General features: G+C 44.9%; 1 protein-coding gene across 11 annotated transcripts in view; it reads right to left on the bottom strand.

The window, feature by feature from the left end:
* Window positions 1–15,971, bottom strand: part of PHF20L1 (PHD finger protein 20 like 1) — an 81,968-nt gene that overhangs the window by 14,308 nt on the left and 51,689 nt on the right. For 10 of the 11 annotated variants that reach the window (XM_077749940.1, XM_077749941.1, XM_077749942.1 and 7 more), the window contains 4 exons: window positions 6,677–6,841; window positions 3,143–3,324; window positions 2,069–2,168; window positions 557–752 (listed from right to left, as the gene is read on the bottom strand). In XM_077749940.1, the coding sequence (XP_077606066.1) occupies window positions 557–752; window positions 2,069–2,168; window positions 3,143–3,324; window positions 6,677–6,841 (643 nt within the window). The remainder of the gene's footprint in view (window positions 1–556; window positions 753–2,068; window positions 2,169–3,142; window positions 3,325–6,676; window positions 6,842–15,971) is intronic. The other variant, XM_077749951.1, reaches the window with a different exon arrangement.

Here is a 15,971-nt window from a genome sequence, read left to right as displayed (position 1 = left end):
TTTTTTTGTTTTTGAAGGAAGAATTCTAACCACGAAAACAAGGACTTCGAGAACACCCTGCTGTGACTCGGGGAGGCTCAGGCGTGGGGGTGCGTACGGGAAAGCCGGCCGGGGTGACACCACCACCTTCAGTGCCCGGCGCAGGGATGCAGTACGTGCCCTGCTGCCTTCCGAGTCAATCCCGAGGAAATTAAAACATACACTGTTACACCTACTTCCTCCTGACACCATTCCCGAAGGAGGACACAACATGAAGGGTTCAATCGACTGCATTTCACGTTGCGCACACGGCGAGCACACGGAACAGCGGGGCAGGGCCCACCGTCTGTTGAAATACTGATCGGTGTTCGCTGTCAACCATGTTTGTTCCAGAAGAGGTACTACGGCTATTCATCCAAAAGGTTATTCGTCTTTCCTTTTTTTTTTTTTTTTAAAGACAAAACGTATTCAAATATCTCCTCCGGCCCCCAAACCGTGCATCTGAGCCCTGGAAAGGCTGACGACCACCCTGGGCCAGGATGCGTGCCATCGGGGGACCCCGGCTCCGCTCACTCACTTCAGAATTCCAATCTTCAGCTGCAGCCCGTGCAGGACTTCCGTGACTCCATACACATCAGCAAGCAGGTGGTGTGTGGAAACTATCTTTTTGGCGTTGAGATGAGAATAATTTTCTTTCAAGAACGACAGCCCGCACATTCTCCCGTTATCCAGCCAGTCCTTATCATAGCGGTATTTTGCACTCCACCTCTGACCTGCAGATGAAGGGGACACTCAATGGCCAGGGATTGCACTCACTCAGACTCCCCTCCCGCTGTCATCATTCCAATAACATCCTAGGGTACGCAAGGTGAGCTCTAGCACTAGGAACACATTCGAAAGAAGAGCAGGACAGAGCTGAGGAGCAGGCGCCGTGAGGCGCCTCCCCACTTTCAGATTTCCTGCCCACTGAGGAGAACACAGCCCATTAAGGATGTGGCCGGGGGCTGACGATGCCTGCGAAGAACCCCCCGAGTGTACTGCGTTCCACGTTTTATGCATCCGTCATCTTTTTTCTAGAAAGGTCGAGAGGGCTGGAGAGAGACTAGATGGGGTGCTGTTTCTCTCACTAACATTTGTTTCAAACTGGACGAAATACAGAGTCCTGCTTAAGTGGAGGCGGACCCCTTGCAGGATCTCACAGGGGCCTGCATAATCCTGTATTTCCGCCATCAGTACTAACTCTATCCCGTTAGGTTAGTTGCTTACGTGTCTGTGGCCCCTACCGCACTAGGAGACAGAGGGCGGCATGCTTAGAACCGATCATCTGACCTCCACCAGCATGTGGCAAAGAGAAGGCACCCAGTAACTGCTGCTGAATGAATATACAGATGTCTACACTCACGCAGGTCTGAATCATTCTGCTTCTTAATGCTCCTTTTTTTTTTTTTAAGGTAGATAGGAGAACAGTTCGGTAAGTTTTTATTTGACAGTATCTGTTATTTTCTGCTGGGGCAGCTGAAAGTAGGTATAAAATGCAAAACCTTGCTACTCAAAACGCCTCTGGCATGGAGGAAGGCATGGATGGGGGGGGAGCCAAGGGCCCAGGTTTTCATCTCAGTTCTGTGCACACAGCCTGCTACCCTCCGAGGCCCTGCTGTCGCATCAGTAAGATACAGGGACAGAACACGATAAACTGGGATCCCATCTACTCGAAATTAAATGCTGGAGATGCAGCACGTTCAGGAACTTTCTTAAAACCACGTCATGAGGAGTGCATGCTCCAATGCGGTCCTATTCAGAGTCACACATAAACCCATTTAGGAATCAATACACAGGGACACAGGAAGGCGCTAATTCTTCTCCAGGAAAAAGCCGTAACTCTGCCCTTCCAGTAAGGCAATAGGAAACGAAGCTAATGTTTCGGCCTAGGTAATTAACACGGAAATAAGACTCTAACAAACAGCGAAAATTATTTAAAAATGTCAACACAGAGCAGGACGCAAGTGGCAAAGTGGCAATGGTGTCCTTCGGCAGCAGGGCCGCCGCGGACTCGTACCCAGGTCCCGGGGCGGCCGGGGCTCAGGCTTACCGGGAGGGTCCCTGCAGATGTAGCAGACGTACTGCTCGGGGATGCTCTCCTCCAGCAGCCCCATGCACACGCTGTGCTGCCAGCACAGGCACTCCTCACACTGCAGGGAGAGAACACAGGGCGGCGGAGTCACGGCTGGCTCTCCTNCACACTTCGGGTCTTACTCTACGTGAGGACCCAAATGCTGATTTAGGATGAATTTTATTTCTGAAACACTCAACTACTTCCAAAACTTCCTCTTGCCACAGTTATTAAAATATGCCTTGATATATGACTTAAACCACAAAAAAAATCATAAAACCAGTCGTCTCATTTATTTCCCACTAGTTTTGAGGCAATTACATCTTTAAAGCTCTTAAAAATAGCCTATTAGAGTGCACTTTTTTAAAATGGCAAGTTCGTAGGAGAGCCCGTAGCAGTGATTTCTTAAAGTATTATCGGTGTGGTGCCCCTATAATTATCGGTGTGGTGCCCCTATACATTTGTAGTTTCCTTATTAGAGAAAACCTTTGAAAAGGGGGAGAAAAAAGATTACTCTTTCTTCATTCCTATAGCCAACATTTCCAAATCTCCTAAATGTCATCACAAAACATGGGCTATGTTTCTCCTTTTTCTTAAAGATACCCTCTCTACAGGGACACACCGGTGGCTTGTAACCCTTAATCCTTGCAACAAACTTGGAGAAGAGTGAAAACGTTTGTTTCTGTATCTGCAGGTTGAAGGGCCACAAAGGTGACGATATAATGTACATCAGTAAAGAGGGACCCAGGCCAGGAAAAGAAGGGCTGCTGTGCTCTACCCTTCAATGCAGATGCTCGCCATCCTAATGGCTTCCAAGAACGGCTTCCAGAATTTCAGCCTGGAGACCTCAAACTCAACACTAGCTCTCCCAGGTGAGAGCGCAGTCTACTTCCTCTGAGGAAGAGATTTCCCCATCATTACTACTGGGACTTCACACGTTGTGGTAAGTTAGAAACCTCTGTCTTCAGTAGGACAGTTAGTGACACACACGGAAGCCCTGATACACTTGCTGAGCGCCCGAGACAAAGGATTCGGACAGGGAAGACCGGTTACCTGGATCATGAAGCCATTCTCCTCATCCATTTCACAAATGCATCGCACGATCTCATTAAGAGCATCATCTTCATCCTGAGATTCCTCAAAATTGGTTGAATCAAAATCCTGATTGTACTCATCCCCACTCAGAAGTAAGCTCTCTGTTGAAGAATCGTCCAGGAATTCCACATCTGATAAGTCTAGAATATACACAAAAGTAAACTCAGCAGGTACTTTTCCACATTTGTGTCATCTTTCCAGATAGAAAGGAGCTAAAGGAAGTGACTATAAGCTATTAAATATTTAGGAAGGAAAGGCAAACAAATGGAAGTAGAGTATTTGTCCCTGAACAAAGAAACAAAGGACTTTTGAGCCTTAGTAATTATGCCTGACTCGGCATCTTATCTTATACACTATTACAAGTAATTTGGAAAGTATCCCCTAGTCTTGGTGCTTACACTTTATGGCCAAGGTTGATATTAACAATTTAAATATGCATAGTTTTCAAATGCTTTCACAAACGTTAGTCCTTTTGATACTCCCAAGAACCATTAGTTGTAAGAACGGATTTCATTATTTGTACCACAGCCGTGGGCATTTCAGCGAAGGGAAGGAGAGTGCCTAGAATCTACTATTAGTGCTACTATTCTTAACAGTATCAGGATCATCAACCACTGCACTTAATATGCACCACATACTACACTCAGCACTTCAAACATAAGATCTATCACTTGCTTGGAAGTGTAACCGGCTCATGGTGAAACTGACTGCGTACCAGGACTACCTGACTCCAAAGCCTGTGTTCTTAACAATTTCACCAGTATTTCTTCAACTGGGATCTTGAATTCCCCAAGGAACTTACAAAGTTTTAAAATTTCACTTTGATAAACATCTTTTAAAATAAGTAAGTATACTCTAGAAACTAAATGGGTGACCACTACACAGAATTTGACTTAAGTGCCAGATTTTAGGTTTGTATTTGTGCCAGCATTGATGTCAAAGACCACGACTTAGCTCAGGCTATCGAGCGGAAAAAACAAACAAACAAACAAACAAAACTGAGGCACACACAAGGAAATATTTATAACAAAGGGCAAGAAAGGATGACAGGGCACTAGAGGTTCCGCAGGAGTGTGGATGGAGATATGAGGGTGCTGAGTCATGGCGTGACACGAGGTGAGGACCTGCCCGCTGCGGGGGGCACCTGGTAGCCAATCAGCGGAGCACCGCAGTGACAGATGGTGCCTTGTGCCTCAGTGTCCCGGCCTCTGGTCTGTCTGCCCCGCCCCTTCACCTGCCCATTGCTCCCCTCCCTCTGTGAGGTATCAACAGGCTGTGAGAGCAAGGGCTTTGCACTACTGAATGCTCCACACCTAGTTCTTACAATGAAGCCTGGTCTATACTGGTAAGGCACTCCAGCTTCCGGAGGAGCTAAGGAAGGGAGGTCTATATAAAGAGAAAATTCTCTTCTCAGACCTTAGTCAGACCAGAAAGAAGTTGGCCCAATTTGGAAAAAAAAAAAAAATCATGTTGTTTATAATTTTAAATATTTCATGACATAGTGTTTCTTTTATCAGCTTCTAATCTTATTTTTTTCCCTGGCTCTGTTTTTGAATGGTTTTTAATTTACAAAAAGTTAATGTGCTACAGAAAAATGTCTTCTTTAGGATCTTAGGACATCTCGGAGAAAATGAGGTCGATGGGAAACAATGGTAGAGAAATACATGAAAATTTTCAAGGAGGGATAAATCTGTTATGCATTATAAAATCCTAATAATAATATGTAGTTTTGAGAGCCTAAAGAGGACATTTCATTCATTCATAATCTTGCTAGTGTAAACCCCAGTTAGTATTTTCTCTCAGGCCTTCCTGAATGCAAGTTCATGTTTCAAAATGGCAGACTGGAGCATGAATAAACAGTTCAAATACTGTTGCAGCATGGAGGTGGCATTATATGGATGGCAATCGTAACAGAATAAATTTAAAACTATTATCATTGAAAGGAATTAGTGTAGCTCACATATCCTTTCATGGTCAAAATAACCAGGTTTTATGATGTTCGAATGGAAATTTAACATAATGGCCAGAAAACCTAGTTTGACCAATTCCCAAGCATCAAACGTATGTTTGGCTGAATCCTAAGGGCAGAGTGAATGGGTCCATGGGTTGAAAGTTACAAAGGCAAGTTTCCTCTCCCACTAAAATGGCATCTGGAGGACAGCTCCAAGTGAGTGTCCACAGAACCCCACTCTCTTCCAACTGCTACCCCTGGAGCTATCACGATTTTCCCAGACATGTTCTCAAAGTGTGGATTCCAGAGCAGCGTCACTAAGAAACTCTGAGGATGAGGCCCAGAAAAGCGTTTTTAACAAGCTTTCCAGGAGGTTCTGATACCTGCTAACACCTGAGAGCCGCTGCCCAGTGACCCGCGCCCTGCAGCATCCCTTCTTCCTCACAGGTCAGGGCTCGGGCATACACGGGGCAGAAGACGCGGCAGAGCGGACAGCACACCCCCAGGCCGCTCGCTGCACCCCCTCTCAGGCGTCTAGTTCCGGCAGCACTGCCAGCCCAGACGTAACCTCCATTCCCCCATGCTCTGTGTGAAATGAGGGCTTCCAGACCCTGACAGCTCAAACGGAGGCGTTCCTCTGTGACTTCCAACCCCTGCTGCCCTGCCCCAGAGTCACTCAGAGACCTTCTCCACCCTTCCAGAAACCTCACTTGTGCTCTACAGCAGGTGTCTGGACACTATTTTCAAAGCACTACAGCAAAAATTACCATGTACACCTGGAGTTAAGAGCCACTGGCCCAAAAAAGGAACAGGGGACTTGTGTTTGTTAGAAACGAAGGGGGGTCTTTTTCCTAATTCTGTCTCCCCTCCCCCAATATTTTAAGACTATAAATCTCTAAAGTGCTGTGTGCCTATTTTAGGAGAAAAGGAAGAAGACACTCTTCTCCAGAGTGGGCTCCAGAGCAGTCGGGTCTGGAAGAAAGCAGCTGGTCACAGTGCAGGGGGAAAGCGAGGCACCAAGTACCGACCACGCTAGGCCCTGAGCAGAAAGGAAAAGACAGGGAGTGAGCTCAGCCCTAAGTGTCCCTGTGGTTTCCCAGAAGACGAAGACCCTGTCCCTCATCCTTCATTCCCTGGCTGTAGTCCTCAAGCCACTGCCATCAGAGTCTCCACGGGAAAGTCTCCCCTAGGACCGCTGAGAGCACTGGCAGGGAGGAGTCCTCAATGGCCCGCTGTCAGGGCCTTCAGGGAAACCTGCCAGACTCCAAATACGCACGTAAAAATACCCATAACCAGTACGCAGTGGACACCAAGAGTTTCTTTACCATCTGTCCTACGATTAATTACAAAGGCCATTTTACTTTATAGGAGTTTAAAAAGTAGCTCAGATTTCTAATGCTGTGATGTTCTTAGTAGTTTATGGAAGAGCTTTTGAAACGGCGCACCCTGCTCACATAAGCCCTCGATAAAGTATGTTTTTATCTCAGTTCCCCAGTTAAAGACCTCAAGACTTGTTTTAAGCATAACATAGTTACACATACTTTCACCACTAAGATCAACTGACAAAATTGCCCTTGGGTACTGATATGTTGTGTTTTTCTCCGTAAACATGCTTCGCAGAGCCAGAGAACTCCCAGAAGATCGAGTTAGTGGAGAAGAGCACCTTTCCAGAAATTCTAGAGAACTGTCTTCATAGTCTGAATAGTCTGCAACATAAGATACATAAAGAAATATTAATAAAGGGTCAGGTAATCAAGAAGAGTCACTATACAAATAACGAGAGAGCCATGTTTTACTAGACATCAGATAACCATGTCCCCTTTCTCCCCTTACCCACGAACAGCTAGATCGTGGTGTAGCTGATAAACTGGGTTTGGCAAGAACACCTGGGAAATACACCGGGGCAGTATTTGAATGCCAGGGAGCACCGTGTTCTAGCTGGTGCCAATCAAGTCCTGTTAACCGGTCCAGAAGTGAGAAAAGATGATCTCTACAGCTTCTCTCCATTATAATCACAGCTATGTCTGCAGTAAGGTGCGCAAGATAGAAAATTAACCTTTTTTTTTTTTGCAATTGTAAAGAGGTGCTCATAATGTCTAGCATGTCATTTATTACACTGACAATTCAATCAACTGATACATTTTTCAGCAGAAAACCTCTGAATGAAATTAATCCCGTCCTGTCTTCCTCGGCTTAGCAGGAGTAGTGCAGACAAGGAGAGGGAGCAGCCACCGGCAGCTTCGGGGACAGCCGGCTGTGGCAAGGGGACAAACAGACAGGGGAGGGCAGGGGCCAGGCCCTGGGGAGGCTCTGAAGCGGGGGAGCGTCTGCCACAGGCGACAACCGGCCACGCGTGGGACTGTGGCTGCAGCACAGTGGGGGAGGGAGGGAGGGAGGGAGACATGAGGCGGGAGCGGCAGGAGGTCAGGTTAAACATGTTTTTCTTTTTAGGTTTTACGCTAAATGCGGCAAAGAGAGCGTGCCCCAAGTCCGACTCCGGCTCTGAGGGCCCGCTGGAGCTGGGATGAGAGAGGGCCCAGGGAGGCCCGGGCGGGAGGCACCAGGGCCTGGTGGGGGCGGAAGGCGGAGGGCTGGAGACTGACAGACAGACGCTGAGATCTGGGACTGCAGCCGAGGGGCTGACGCAGGGTCCGAAGGGCGATTTCCAGGCTTCAACTACCAAGGGTGAAAGCAGGGCTCGGAGACGGGGCTGAAGAGTAAGACGGAGGTGGGGAAAGCAGAGCAGGAATGTGGGTTCAGAGGAGGGCTTTTTAAAGACGGGAGATCCTACACATCATCTACAAAAGTCTAAAGGCGAGGGGAGGCGGGGTAACAAGTGTCAGCATCTTAAGAACATAAGACAGACACTGCCTCCATTTTAGTAGAGGCAAAGGGGGAGAAAATGGGTATACGCAGCTAAGTACACAGTTGTGGGTTAAATCAGCAAGTTCTCATCCGGTGGCTTCTATTTCCTCAACCGAGTATGAGGCAAAGGTCACCTGAGGCCAGTTAGGGACTAAAAAGAGGGGGAACAGAGAGGAAGAGGTGGAGGAAAGGTCAAGGGTAGGAAAGCAAGTCCCAGGAGAAGGGCACTACCAGTGCTGGTGTGCCCTGCGTATCCGTTCGACGTTGGTGGTTGTGGCCGGTAAAACAATTGTCCCCAAAGACACCCACGTCCTAATCCCTAGAAACTGTGAATGTGGTAGGTTCTGTGTCAAAGGGCAGTTAAGGTTGCTAATCAGCTGACCTCAAAATAGGGAGATTACCCTGGATCACCTGAGTGAGCCAGTGTAATCCTAAGGGTCCCTGAGGTGCAAGAGAAAGGCAGAGTCAGTGTCATAGCGATGTGAAGTGAGAAAGACTTGAGTGGCCGTTGCTGGCTTTGGAGACGGTAGGGGGACGTGAGCCACGACACGCAGCAGCCTCCGGAATCCGGGAAAGGCAAGTAAACGCTTCTCCCCAAGAGCCTCCCAAAAGGAATGTGGTTCCACTGAGGCTCACTTTGGACTTCTGACCTTCAGAGAACGTCCATAAATTCGTGTCGTTTTATGTCACTGAATGGTAGACTTCTGTGACAGCAGCAGCTGGACACTAATATAGTGGTCACCATAAATACTACAGCGCAGCCACATTTGGGGGGGGCACCCCTTGTGTGCCAAACATGATTCTAAGTGCTCCGGACGTATTTCCTGTCTCAATCCTCGCAGCCATCCAACAGGGAAGCTACAGAGACTGGTGCCATTTTACAAGCGGAAGAGCAGAGGCAGAACAGGTTACGGAAGTTAAATCACCCCGAGTACGTGCCTCTCCACGGCGAAGCCAGCCTCGAGCCCCAGAGTCTGGCTACAGAGCCTTACTCTTAACCACAGAGTGTCACCAGTGGACTTCAACACTTAACGTATACACAAACCAGCTTGTCAGAGCAGATTCCTGGGCCTCCCCCCAGCGGGCCGGGGGCGGGGCACTCACGGTCACTGCAGATGCTGTCAGACTGCAGAGTGACCTCGGAGAGGGGCAGTGTCACTGTACCTCTCTCATGGCCTCCCGGTGACTCTACACAGCTTACCCAACGCCGGGTCACCCGGGCGCCGGCAAGGAGAGGCCACCTGCTGAATGCCAGCTGGCACTGTGTGAAGTACTTTACAACGACTCCCTTACTGAATCCTTAACATGAAACTGCACAGTAGACACTATGATTACCATTTCAGAAGTAGGGAAACGGGACGTTTAGGGCCTAAAGAAAACTCGCCAAAGGTCACGTAAGCTATCGACGCTGCAGTGGGGAAGTGAGCCCAGTGCCCGGCTTTGAAAGCTACCCTCGTACCTACTCCATGCTATGCGGCCCTCTCAGCAAAGCAGCAGCAGAGTCTACTGTTTACACTGGAGCGTAGAAACAACGGCAGAAATCTCCTTTTGGTGTTACAAATAAAACACGCTGATATACAATCTCTCAGTGTGGGATCGGCAACTGAACAGAACTCGGCAGTCTACACCACACCTACATCTCGCATTCCAGTCCCCGCCGGCTGCCGTGAATAAAGGTTACCGCCTACTCCGTGGTGCTTTCAGCTGCAGCCCTCCACGTGAAGCCCCTTCCTCGATCACCCCGGCTTCTCCACACTCTAAACAGAACTTACTTTGTGTCACTGCTACCTTCCCAGCAGAGAGCCGCGCGTGTTTCTTACTGCTCTCTCTCTGCTGACAGGCTCGCTCGCAAGCTCCGGGAAAGGAGTTAGCTTTCACTACATACTGTTCTCGATTCTCTTGGCATTTCTCATTCTAGTTCCTTTCCATCTCTGTATCCCTTCGGTTTTCTCATACTTACAGATGCGTGAAAAAAAGAGAGGAAGCGACTGGCTCAGAGTGACAAAGGTAAAAATTGGCAAAGATGTCACTCTTAAATCCCAACACAGCGGTTGCTCTTATGGACAAGCAAACACTTCCTACAGGGAAGACAGCACAGCTGCCAAACAACCTCCAAGGCACAAAGAGTACTGTAACAAGAGAGCCTGATGGTTAAAGTCAAACTTGACACTGAACAGACTGCCTGAATCTGCTTTTCACCACTTAGTAGCCACGTGAGCCTGGACAATGCTCTGCTCGGTTCACTGTTTATAAGATGGGGATGAGAGGCCCCACTGTAAAGAGTTAGTTAATGTGAAGATGAAACCAACCACTGAATACAAAATGCTTATATCATATACATAATAGGCACCGGCAAAATAACATTCAGTGTTTTAAGGAAGAATTTTTAAAACTCCCTGGTGGTAGGAACTGTAGAATAAAATATGTATCATATTAGGAACCTCAAGTAGGAATGTTTTTGTTTTTGAAATAGGCTCCATGCCCAGAGTGGGGCCTGAACTTCCCCCAAGACCCTGAGATCAGAAGTCCCATGCTCCACGGACTGAGCCATCCAGGTGCCCTGGAATAATAACGCGAGTGTTTTAAAATTAAGATGTCTTTAAAAACCCCCTATTTCCAGCTTAAAGATCACTCTTCTAATTTAATCCGGAGAACAGTGTCACTTCCAAGGGGAATCTAAATGGCCCAGAATAAAGTGTCAAAGTGACCATCAATTGTGAGGATGTCGGTGATTACCCAACACCACACCTGCTGAGTGCAACATGTAAAAAGAGCAATACTTCTGTGCAGCTTTAGGTACTTGCCAGGATTCTATTTGCAAAGTTAAGATTTTCATTTGTAGGTCTGATTTTAATACATGAACAAGATACAAAGTTATTTTCTTTTTAGTTAAAAAATAAAAATATGTTAATATGTTTTCCAAGAGTACTTTTTAATGGTTCTACAAAGCTAGGGTTAGTGGAACACAACTGAGGGGTGCAAATTTTCTGTCCGATTTTTTCTCTCCGTCTAACTAATCCCAACCAGCCTCCCCTCCTCCCAGCCGCCACTCCCTGCGTCCTCATAAACGCTCTCTCACTGCATACCCAAGGGTGGCCCACTCCTCATCTGTTCTCTGCCGGCCCCTCCCTGGAACCTTCCCCCCACTTTCTCGGGACGCTAGCACATTAAGACTGTGTGTCTGCTCGTGAGTCCCGGAGAAGACCTGTTGCTGCCACGGTGTACAGGGACCTGAACAGCTGGCCCTTCCTGTCTGAGCACCTCCAATCCCCACTGCAGTGCTGAAGGCCACCAAATGCCTGCAGCCTCTGGCCACTCAGGAGTTCAGCTGGCCGAGTTCCCCGCAGTCTGTAGCGTCTCACACCTGCATCAGGATTCACCCTCACGGGAGGGCACTCCTGAATCGAATGGGTTTGTGTTTCCTGGGTTTTGTTTCTGAAGCTCCAGAATTTCCTGACTTTAAAGTTCTCTGGAGTCCCAGCCCCACAGAGCTCTATGTGAAGGGGTGGGGTTGAGGGGAGGAGGGACGAGGGGGCAGTGCTCAAGATACTCTCTGCAAAGTGGTGTCAAGCTTTTCAAGTCCACTTGATTCTGCGTCCTCCCATTTACTCTGGCAGCTTTAGAGACAGAGAATGTAGAAACGTGACATCCTGTGGAAAACTCAGATACGATTTTGGGCCCAGAGGGAGAGTGAAAAGTCTGAAGAATTTGCCCTCAATTAGTCACTCTGAAATTTCCCAGTTGGCTTTATAGTTTTTTAAACTGGTTTTTAAAAGTGTTTCATAAATAGGGGGAAAAAAAAAAAAACAGGCATGACAAACACATCAATGACACAAAATACGTGGGTGTCCATCGTGCAGTTTCAGAGGTCATCGTCACCACCCCTGAAGGCACCTTCTGCAATCTGAACTGATGAATTTCCTTCCCCAGCTCAGAGGTTACCAAGGTCCTGAATTTCTGCTCACCATTCTCTTGCTTTTCTTTACGCTGCTGCTACTTTTTCCAAATTTATGCTTTTGCTATTTTTGCACCTCTAACATAGTTTTCACGTTACAACTTTTTGATCTTTACATACATAACATATCACATGTTTTCTTCAATGACTTGATTTTCAGCTCATTTTATTCCTGGGATTCCTGTGGATATAATTCCTTTACTTATGAAGTGATACAGATTCCAAGGAATGGATGTGTGATTTCTGATGGACTCCTGGGCCGATGCCACTGTGGCTATGGACATTCTTGTAAATGCCACCTGCTGGGTCACGTGAGCTCAGGGAGGCATTCATTGGAGGCCACATGGCAGGCACAACTTGCTGACGGCCGACCGTTTCCGGAAACACAGTAGTTGTACAGTGGTCTTCAGCAATACCTGATACTGCCCACCTTGCAATTTTTGCCCAACAGCTGAGAAATAGAGTCCACTGGGTTTTAAAAATTACATTATTCCAGTTTCTCATAAAATGGGGCATCATGTTATATATTCACTTTATCATTTTAAGAGTTCCAATTCTGTGAAGCATCTGTTAACATCTTTTGCCCGTATTCATACTGGATACTTTTCTGTTTGACCTGCAAGTTTGAAATGTATTCTGATCCTTTGTTAGGTATAGGTGTTGCAATGTTTTCTTATGGCCTGTGTTGTCTTTTCACTCTCTATTTAAGGTTTTCTTTTTTTCTCTGTAAGGAAATTTTTTTTTTTTAATTTTTTTCTATCTTTTGTTACCCTCCACCTATTTCTCCCATCCCCATCCCCTGCTTTTTTGACAACCAACAGTCTGTTCTCTGTATCCTTTTTCTTATTTTTTAAGATTCCACATGCAAATGTGATGACATGGTATTTGTCTCTGACTTATTTCACATAGCTTGACGCCCTCAAGGTCCATCCACATTCTTACAAAAGGCAGGATTTCCTTCTTTTCCTAATGACTGACTTGCATGTGTGTGTATACACCCCAACTTCTTTATCCATCATCCATCAATGGACACTTGGGTTGTTTCCATATCTTGGCTATTGTGAATAATGCTACAATAAATATGGGGGTGCAAATAACTCTCCAAATACTGTTTTTGTTTTCTTTCGACAAATAGCCCCTGGCAGAATTGCTGGACATGGTAATTCTATTTTTAATGTTTTGACGAATCTCCATTCTGTTTCCCATAGCGGCTGCACCAATTTACATTCCCACCAACAGTACACAATAGTTCCCTTCTCTCCACATTCAAATTAACACTTTTTTCTGTTTGTTTGTTTTGTCTTTTGACAACAGCCATTCTAACAGGTGTGAGGTGATATCTCATTGTGGTTTTGATTTGCATCTTTGTTATGATTAATGATGTTGAGCATCTTTTCATGCACCTTTTGGCCATCTATCTGTAGGTCTTCTTTGGGAAAATGTCTTTAGATCTTCTGTCCATTTTTTAATTGAATTGTGTTGTTGCCATTGAGTTATAGGAGTTTTCTATATATTTTGGATGTTAGCCCCTTAATAGACATATGACTTACAAATACTTTCTCCCATTCAGTTGGTTGCTTTTCATTTTGTTGATGGTTTCCTTTGCAGTGGAGAAGCTTTTCAGTAGAATGTATTTCTGCTCACTTATGTTTGCTTTTGTTGCTTTTGCTTTTGGTAGCAGATCTGAAAAATCATCACCAAGACCTATGGCAAGGGGAGTACCACCTATGCTTTCTTCTAGGGCTTTTATGGTCTCAGGTCTAATGTTCAAGTCTTTAATCCACCTCGAGTTAATTTCTGTGTTTCGTGTAAGAAAGACAGTGGTCAAGTTTCATTCTCATGCATATGGCTGTCCAGTCTTCCCAGTGCTACTTACTGAAGAAACAGCCCTTTCCCCACTGAATATTCTTGGCTCCACTGTCATTAAGTTGACCATATATGTGAGAGTTTATTTCTGGGTTATTATCTCCCACTAATTTAGGTGTCTATTTTATGCTACTACATGCTGTTTTAATTACTGTAGCTTTGTAGTATAGTTTGATATCAGAGAGTGCAATGCCTCCACCTTTGTTCTTTCTCAAGGCTGCTTTTGCTATTTGGGTTTTTTGTGGTTCCAAACAAATTTTAGGATTATTTATTCCATTTCTCTGAAAAGCATCCTTGGAATTTTGATGGGAGTTGCAATGAATCTGTAGATTGTTTGCGGTAGTATGGGCATTTTAACAAGACTGATTCTTCCAGGCCACAAGCACAGAATATCTTTCCATTTATTTGCATCTTCTTCAATTCCTTTCATTAACATCTCGTAGTTTTTTAACATACAAGTCTTTCACTTCCTTGGTTAAGTTTATTTCTAAGTATTTTATTCTTTTTGATACAGTCATAAGTAGGACTGTTTTCTTGATTTCTCTTTCAGGTAGTTTGTTATTACTGTACAGAAATGCAAGATTTTTGTATAATGATTTGTATCTTGCAAATTTGCTATATTTGTTTATTAGTTCTAATGGTTTTTTGATGGAGTCTTTATAGAGTTTTCTATATGTAATATCATATCATCTGTAAACAGTGACCGTTTTATTTCTTCCTTTCCAATCTGGACACCTTTTTGTTTTTTCCTTGCCTAACTGCTCTGGCTACGACTTCCAATACGATGCTGAATAAAAGTGGCAAGAGTGGCTTTCCTTTTCTTGGTCCTGATCTTAGAGGAAAGGCTTTCATCTTCCCACCACTAAACATGATGCTAGCTGTGGGTCATATACAGCCTTTATTATGTTGAGGTATGTTCTCTCTGTATCTGCTTTGTTGAGAGCTGTTATCATAAATAAATGTTGAATACTGTCAAATGCTTTTTCTGCATCTATTGAGATAATCATATGATTTTTATCCTTTATTTTGTTAATGTGGTATATCACACGGACTTATTTGCAGATGTTGAACCATCTTTGTATCCTTAGAATAAATTCCACTTGATCACAGTGCCTTATCCATTTAGTAGATTACTGAGTTTGGTTTGCTAATATTTTGTTGATGATTTTTGCATTAGTGTTCTTCAGGGATACTGGCCTGCAATTTTTGTAAAGTATCCTTGTCTAGTTTGGTATCACCAGGGTAATGCTGGCCTCACAGATGAGTTTGAAAGAATTTCCTCTTCTTCTGTGTTTTGAAAGAGTTTGCAAGAGTTTGAGAGAAGAGTCTTGTGTTAATTCTACTTTTAATAACTGGTAGGATTTACCAGTGAGATTGTCTGGTCCTGGACTTTTCTCTTTTCGGAGGTTTTTGATTACGATTCCATCTCCTTACTAGTAGTTGCTCGATTCAAATTTTCTATTTCATTATGATTTAGTCTTGGTAGTTAGTAAGTTTCTAGGAATTTATCCATTTTTTCTAGGCTGTCCAATTTGTTGGCATACAACTGCTCATAGTAGTGCCCAACAATTCCTTAAATTTGTGCCATCACTCATAACATCTCCTGGTTCATTCTACTTATTTGATTCCGCTTTTTTCCTGGTAAGCCTAGCTAAAGGCTTATCGATTTTGTCTGCTTTTTCAAAGTACCAGTATCTCAGTTTTGCTGATCTTCTCTATTGTTTTTTTTTACTCTCTATTTCATTTATTTCTGCTCTAATCTTTATTATTTCCTTCCTTCTACTAAATTTGGGCTTTGTTTCTTCTATTTCTATTTTCTTGAGATGAACAGTTAGGTTGAGACTTTTCTTGTTCTTAAAGTAAGCATTTATCCCTAGGAACACCTATCTTACAATTGTTTTAGCTGTATCCCACAAATGTTGGTGTATTTTCATTTGTTCTGAGGCATTTTATTTCTCCTTTGATTTCTTCTTTGACCCACTGATTGTTCAGGAGTATGTGGTTTTATCTCCACACATTTGTGAAATTCCCAGTTTTCTCCATGAAATCTATTTCTACTTTCATACTATTTATCGTGATCAGAAAAGGTGCTTAGNATGGAGGAGGACACTCGTGGGGATGAGCACTGAGTGTTATGTGGAAACTAATGT

The sequence above is a fragment of the Crocuta crocuta genome, unplaced genomic scaffold (assembly GCF_008692635.1).
Source record: "Crocuta crocuta isolate KB4526 unplaced genomic scaffold, BGI_CrCroc_1.0 scaffold119, whole genome shotgun sequence".
In the NCBI taxonomy this organism is placed as follows: Eukaryota; Metazoa; Chordata; class Mammalia; order Carnivora; family Hyaenidae; genus Crocuta; species Crocuta crocuta.
Note: the sequence above shows the minus strand (reverse complement) of the source record. Positions and strands in the feature narration are given on the sequence as shown.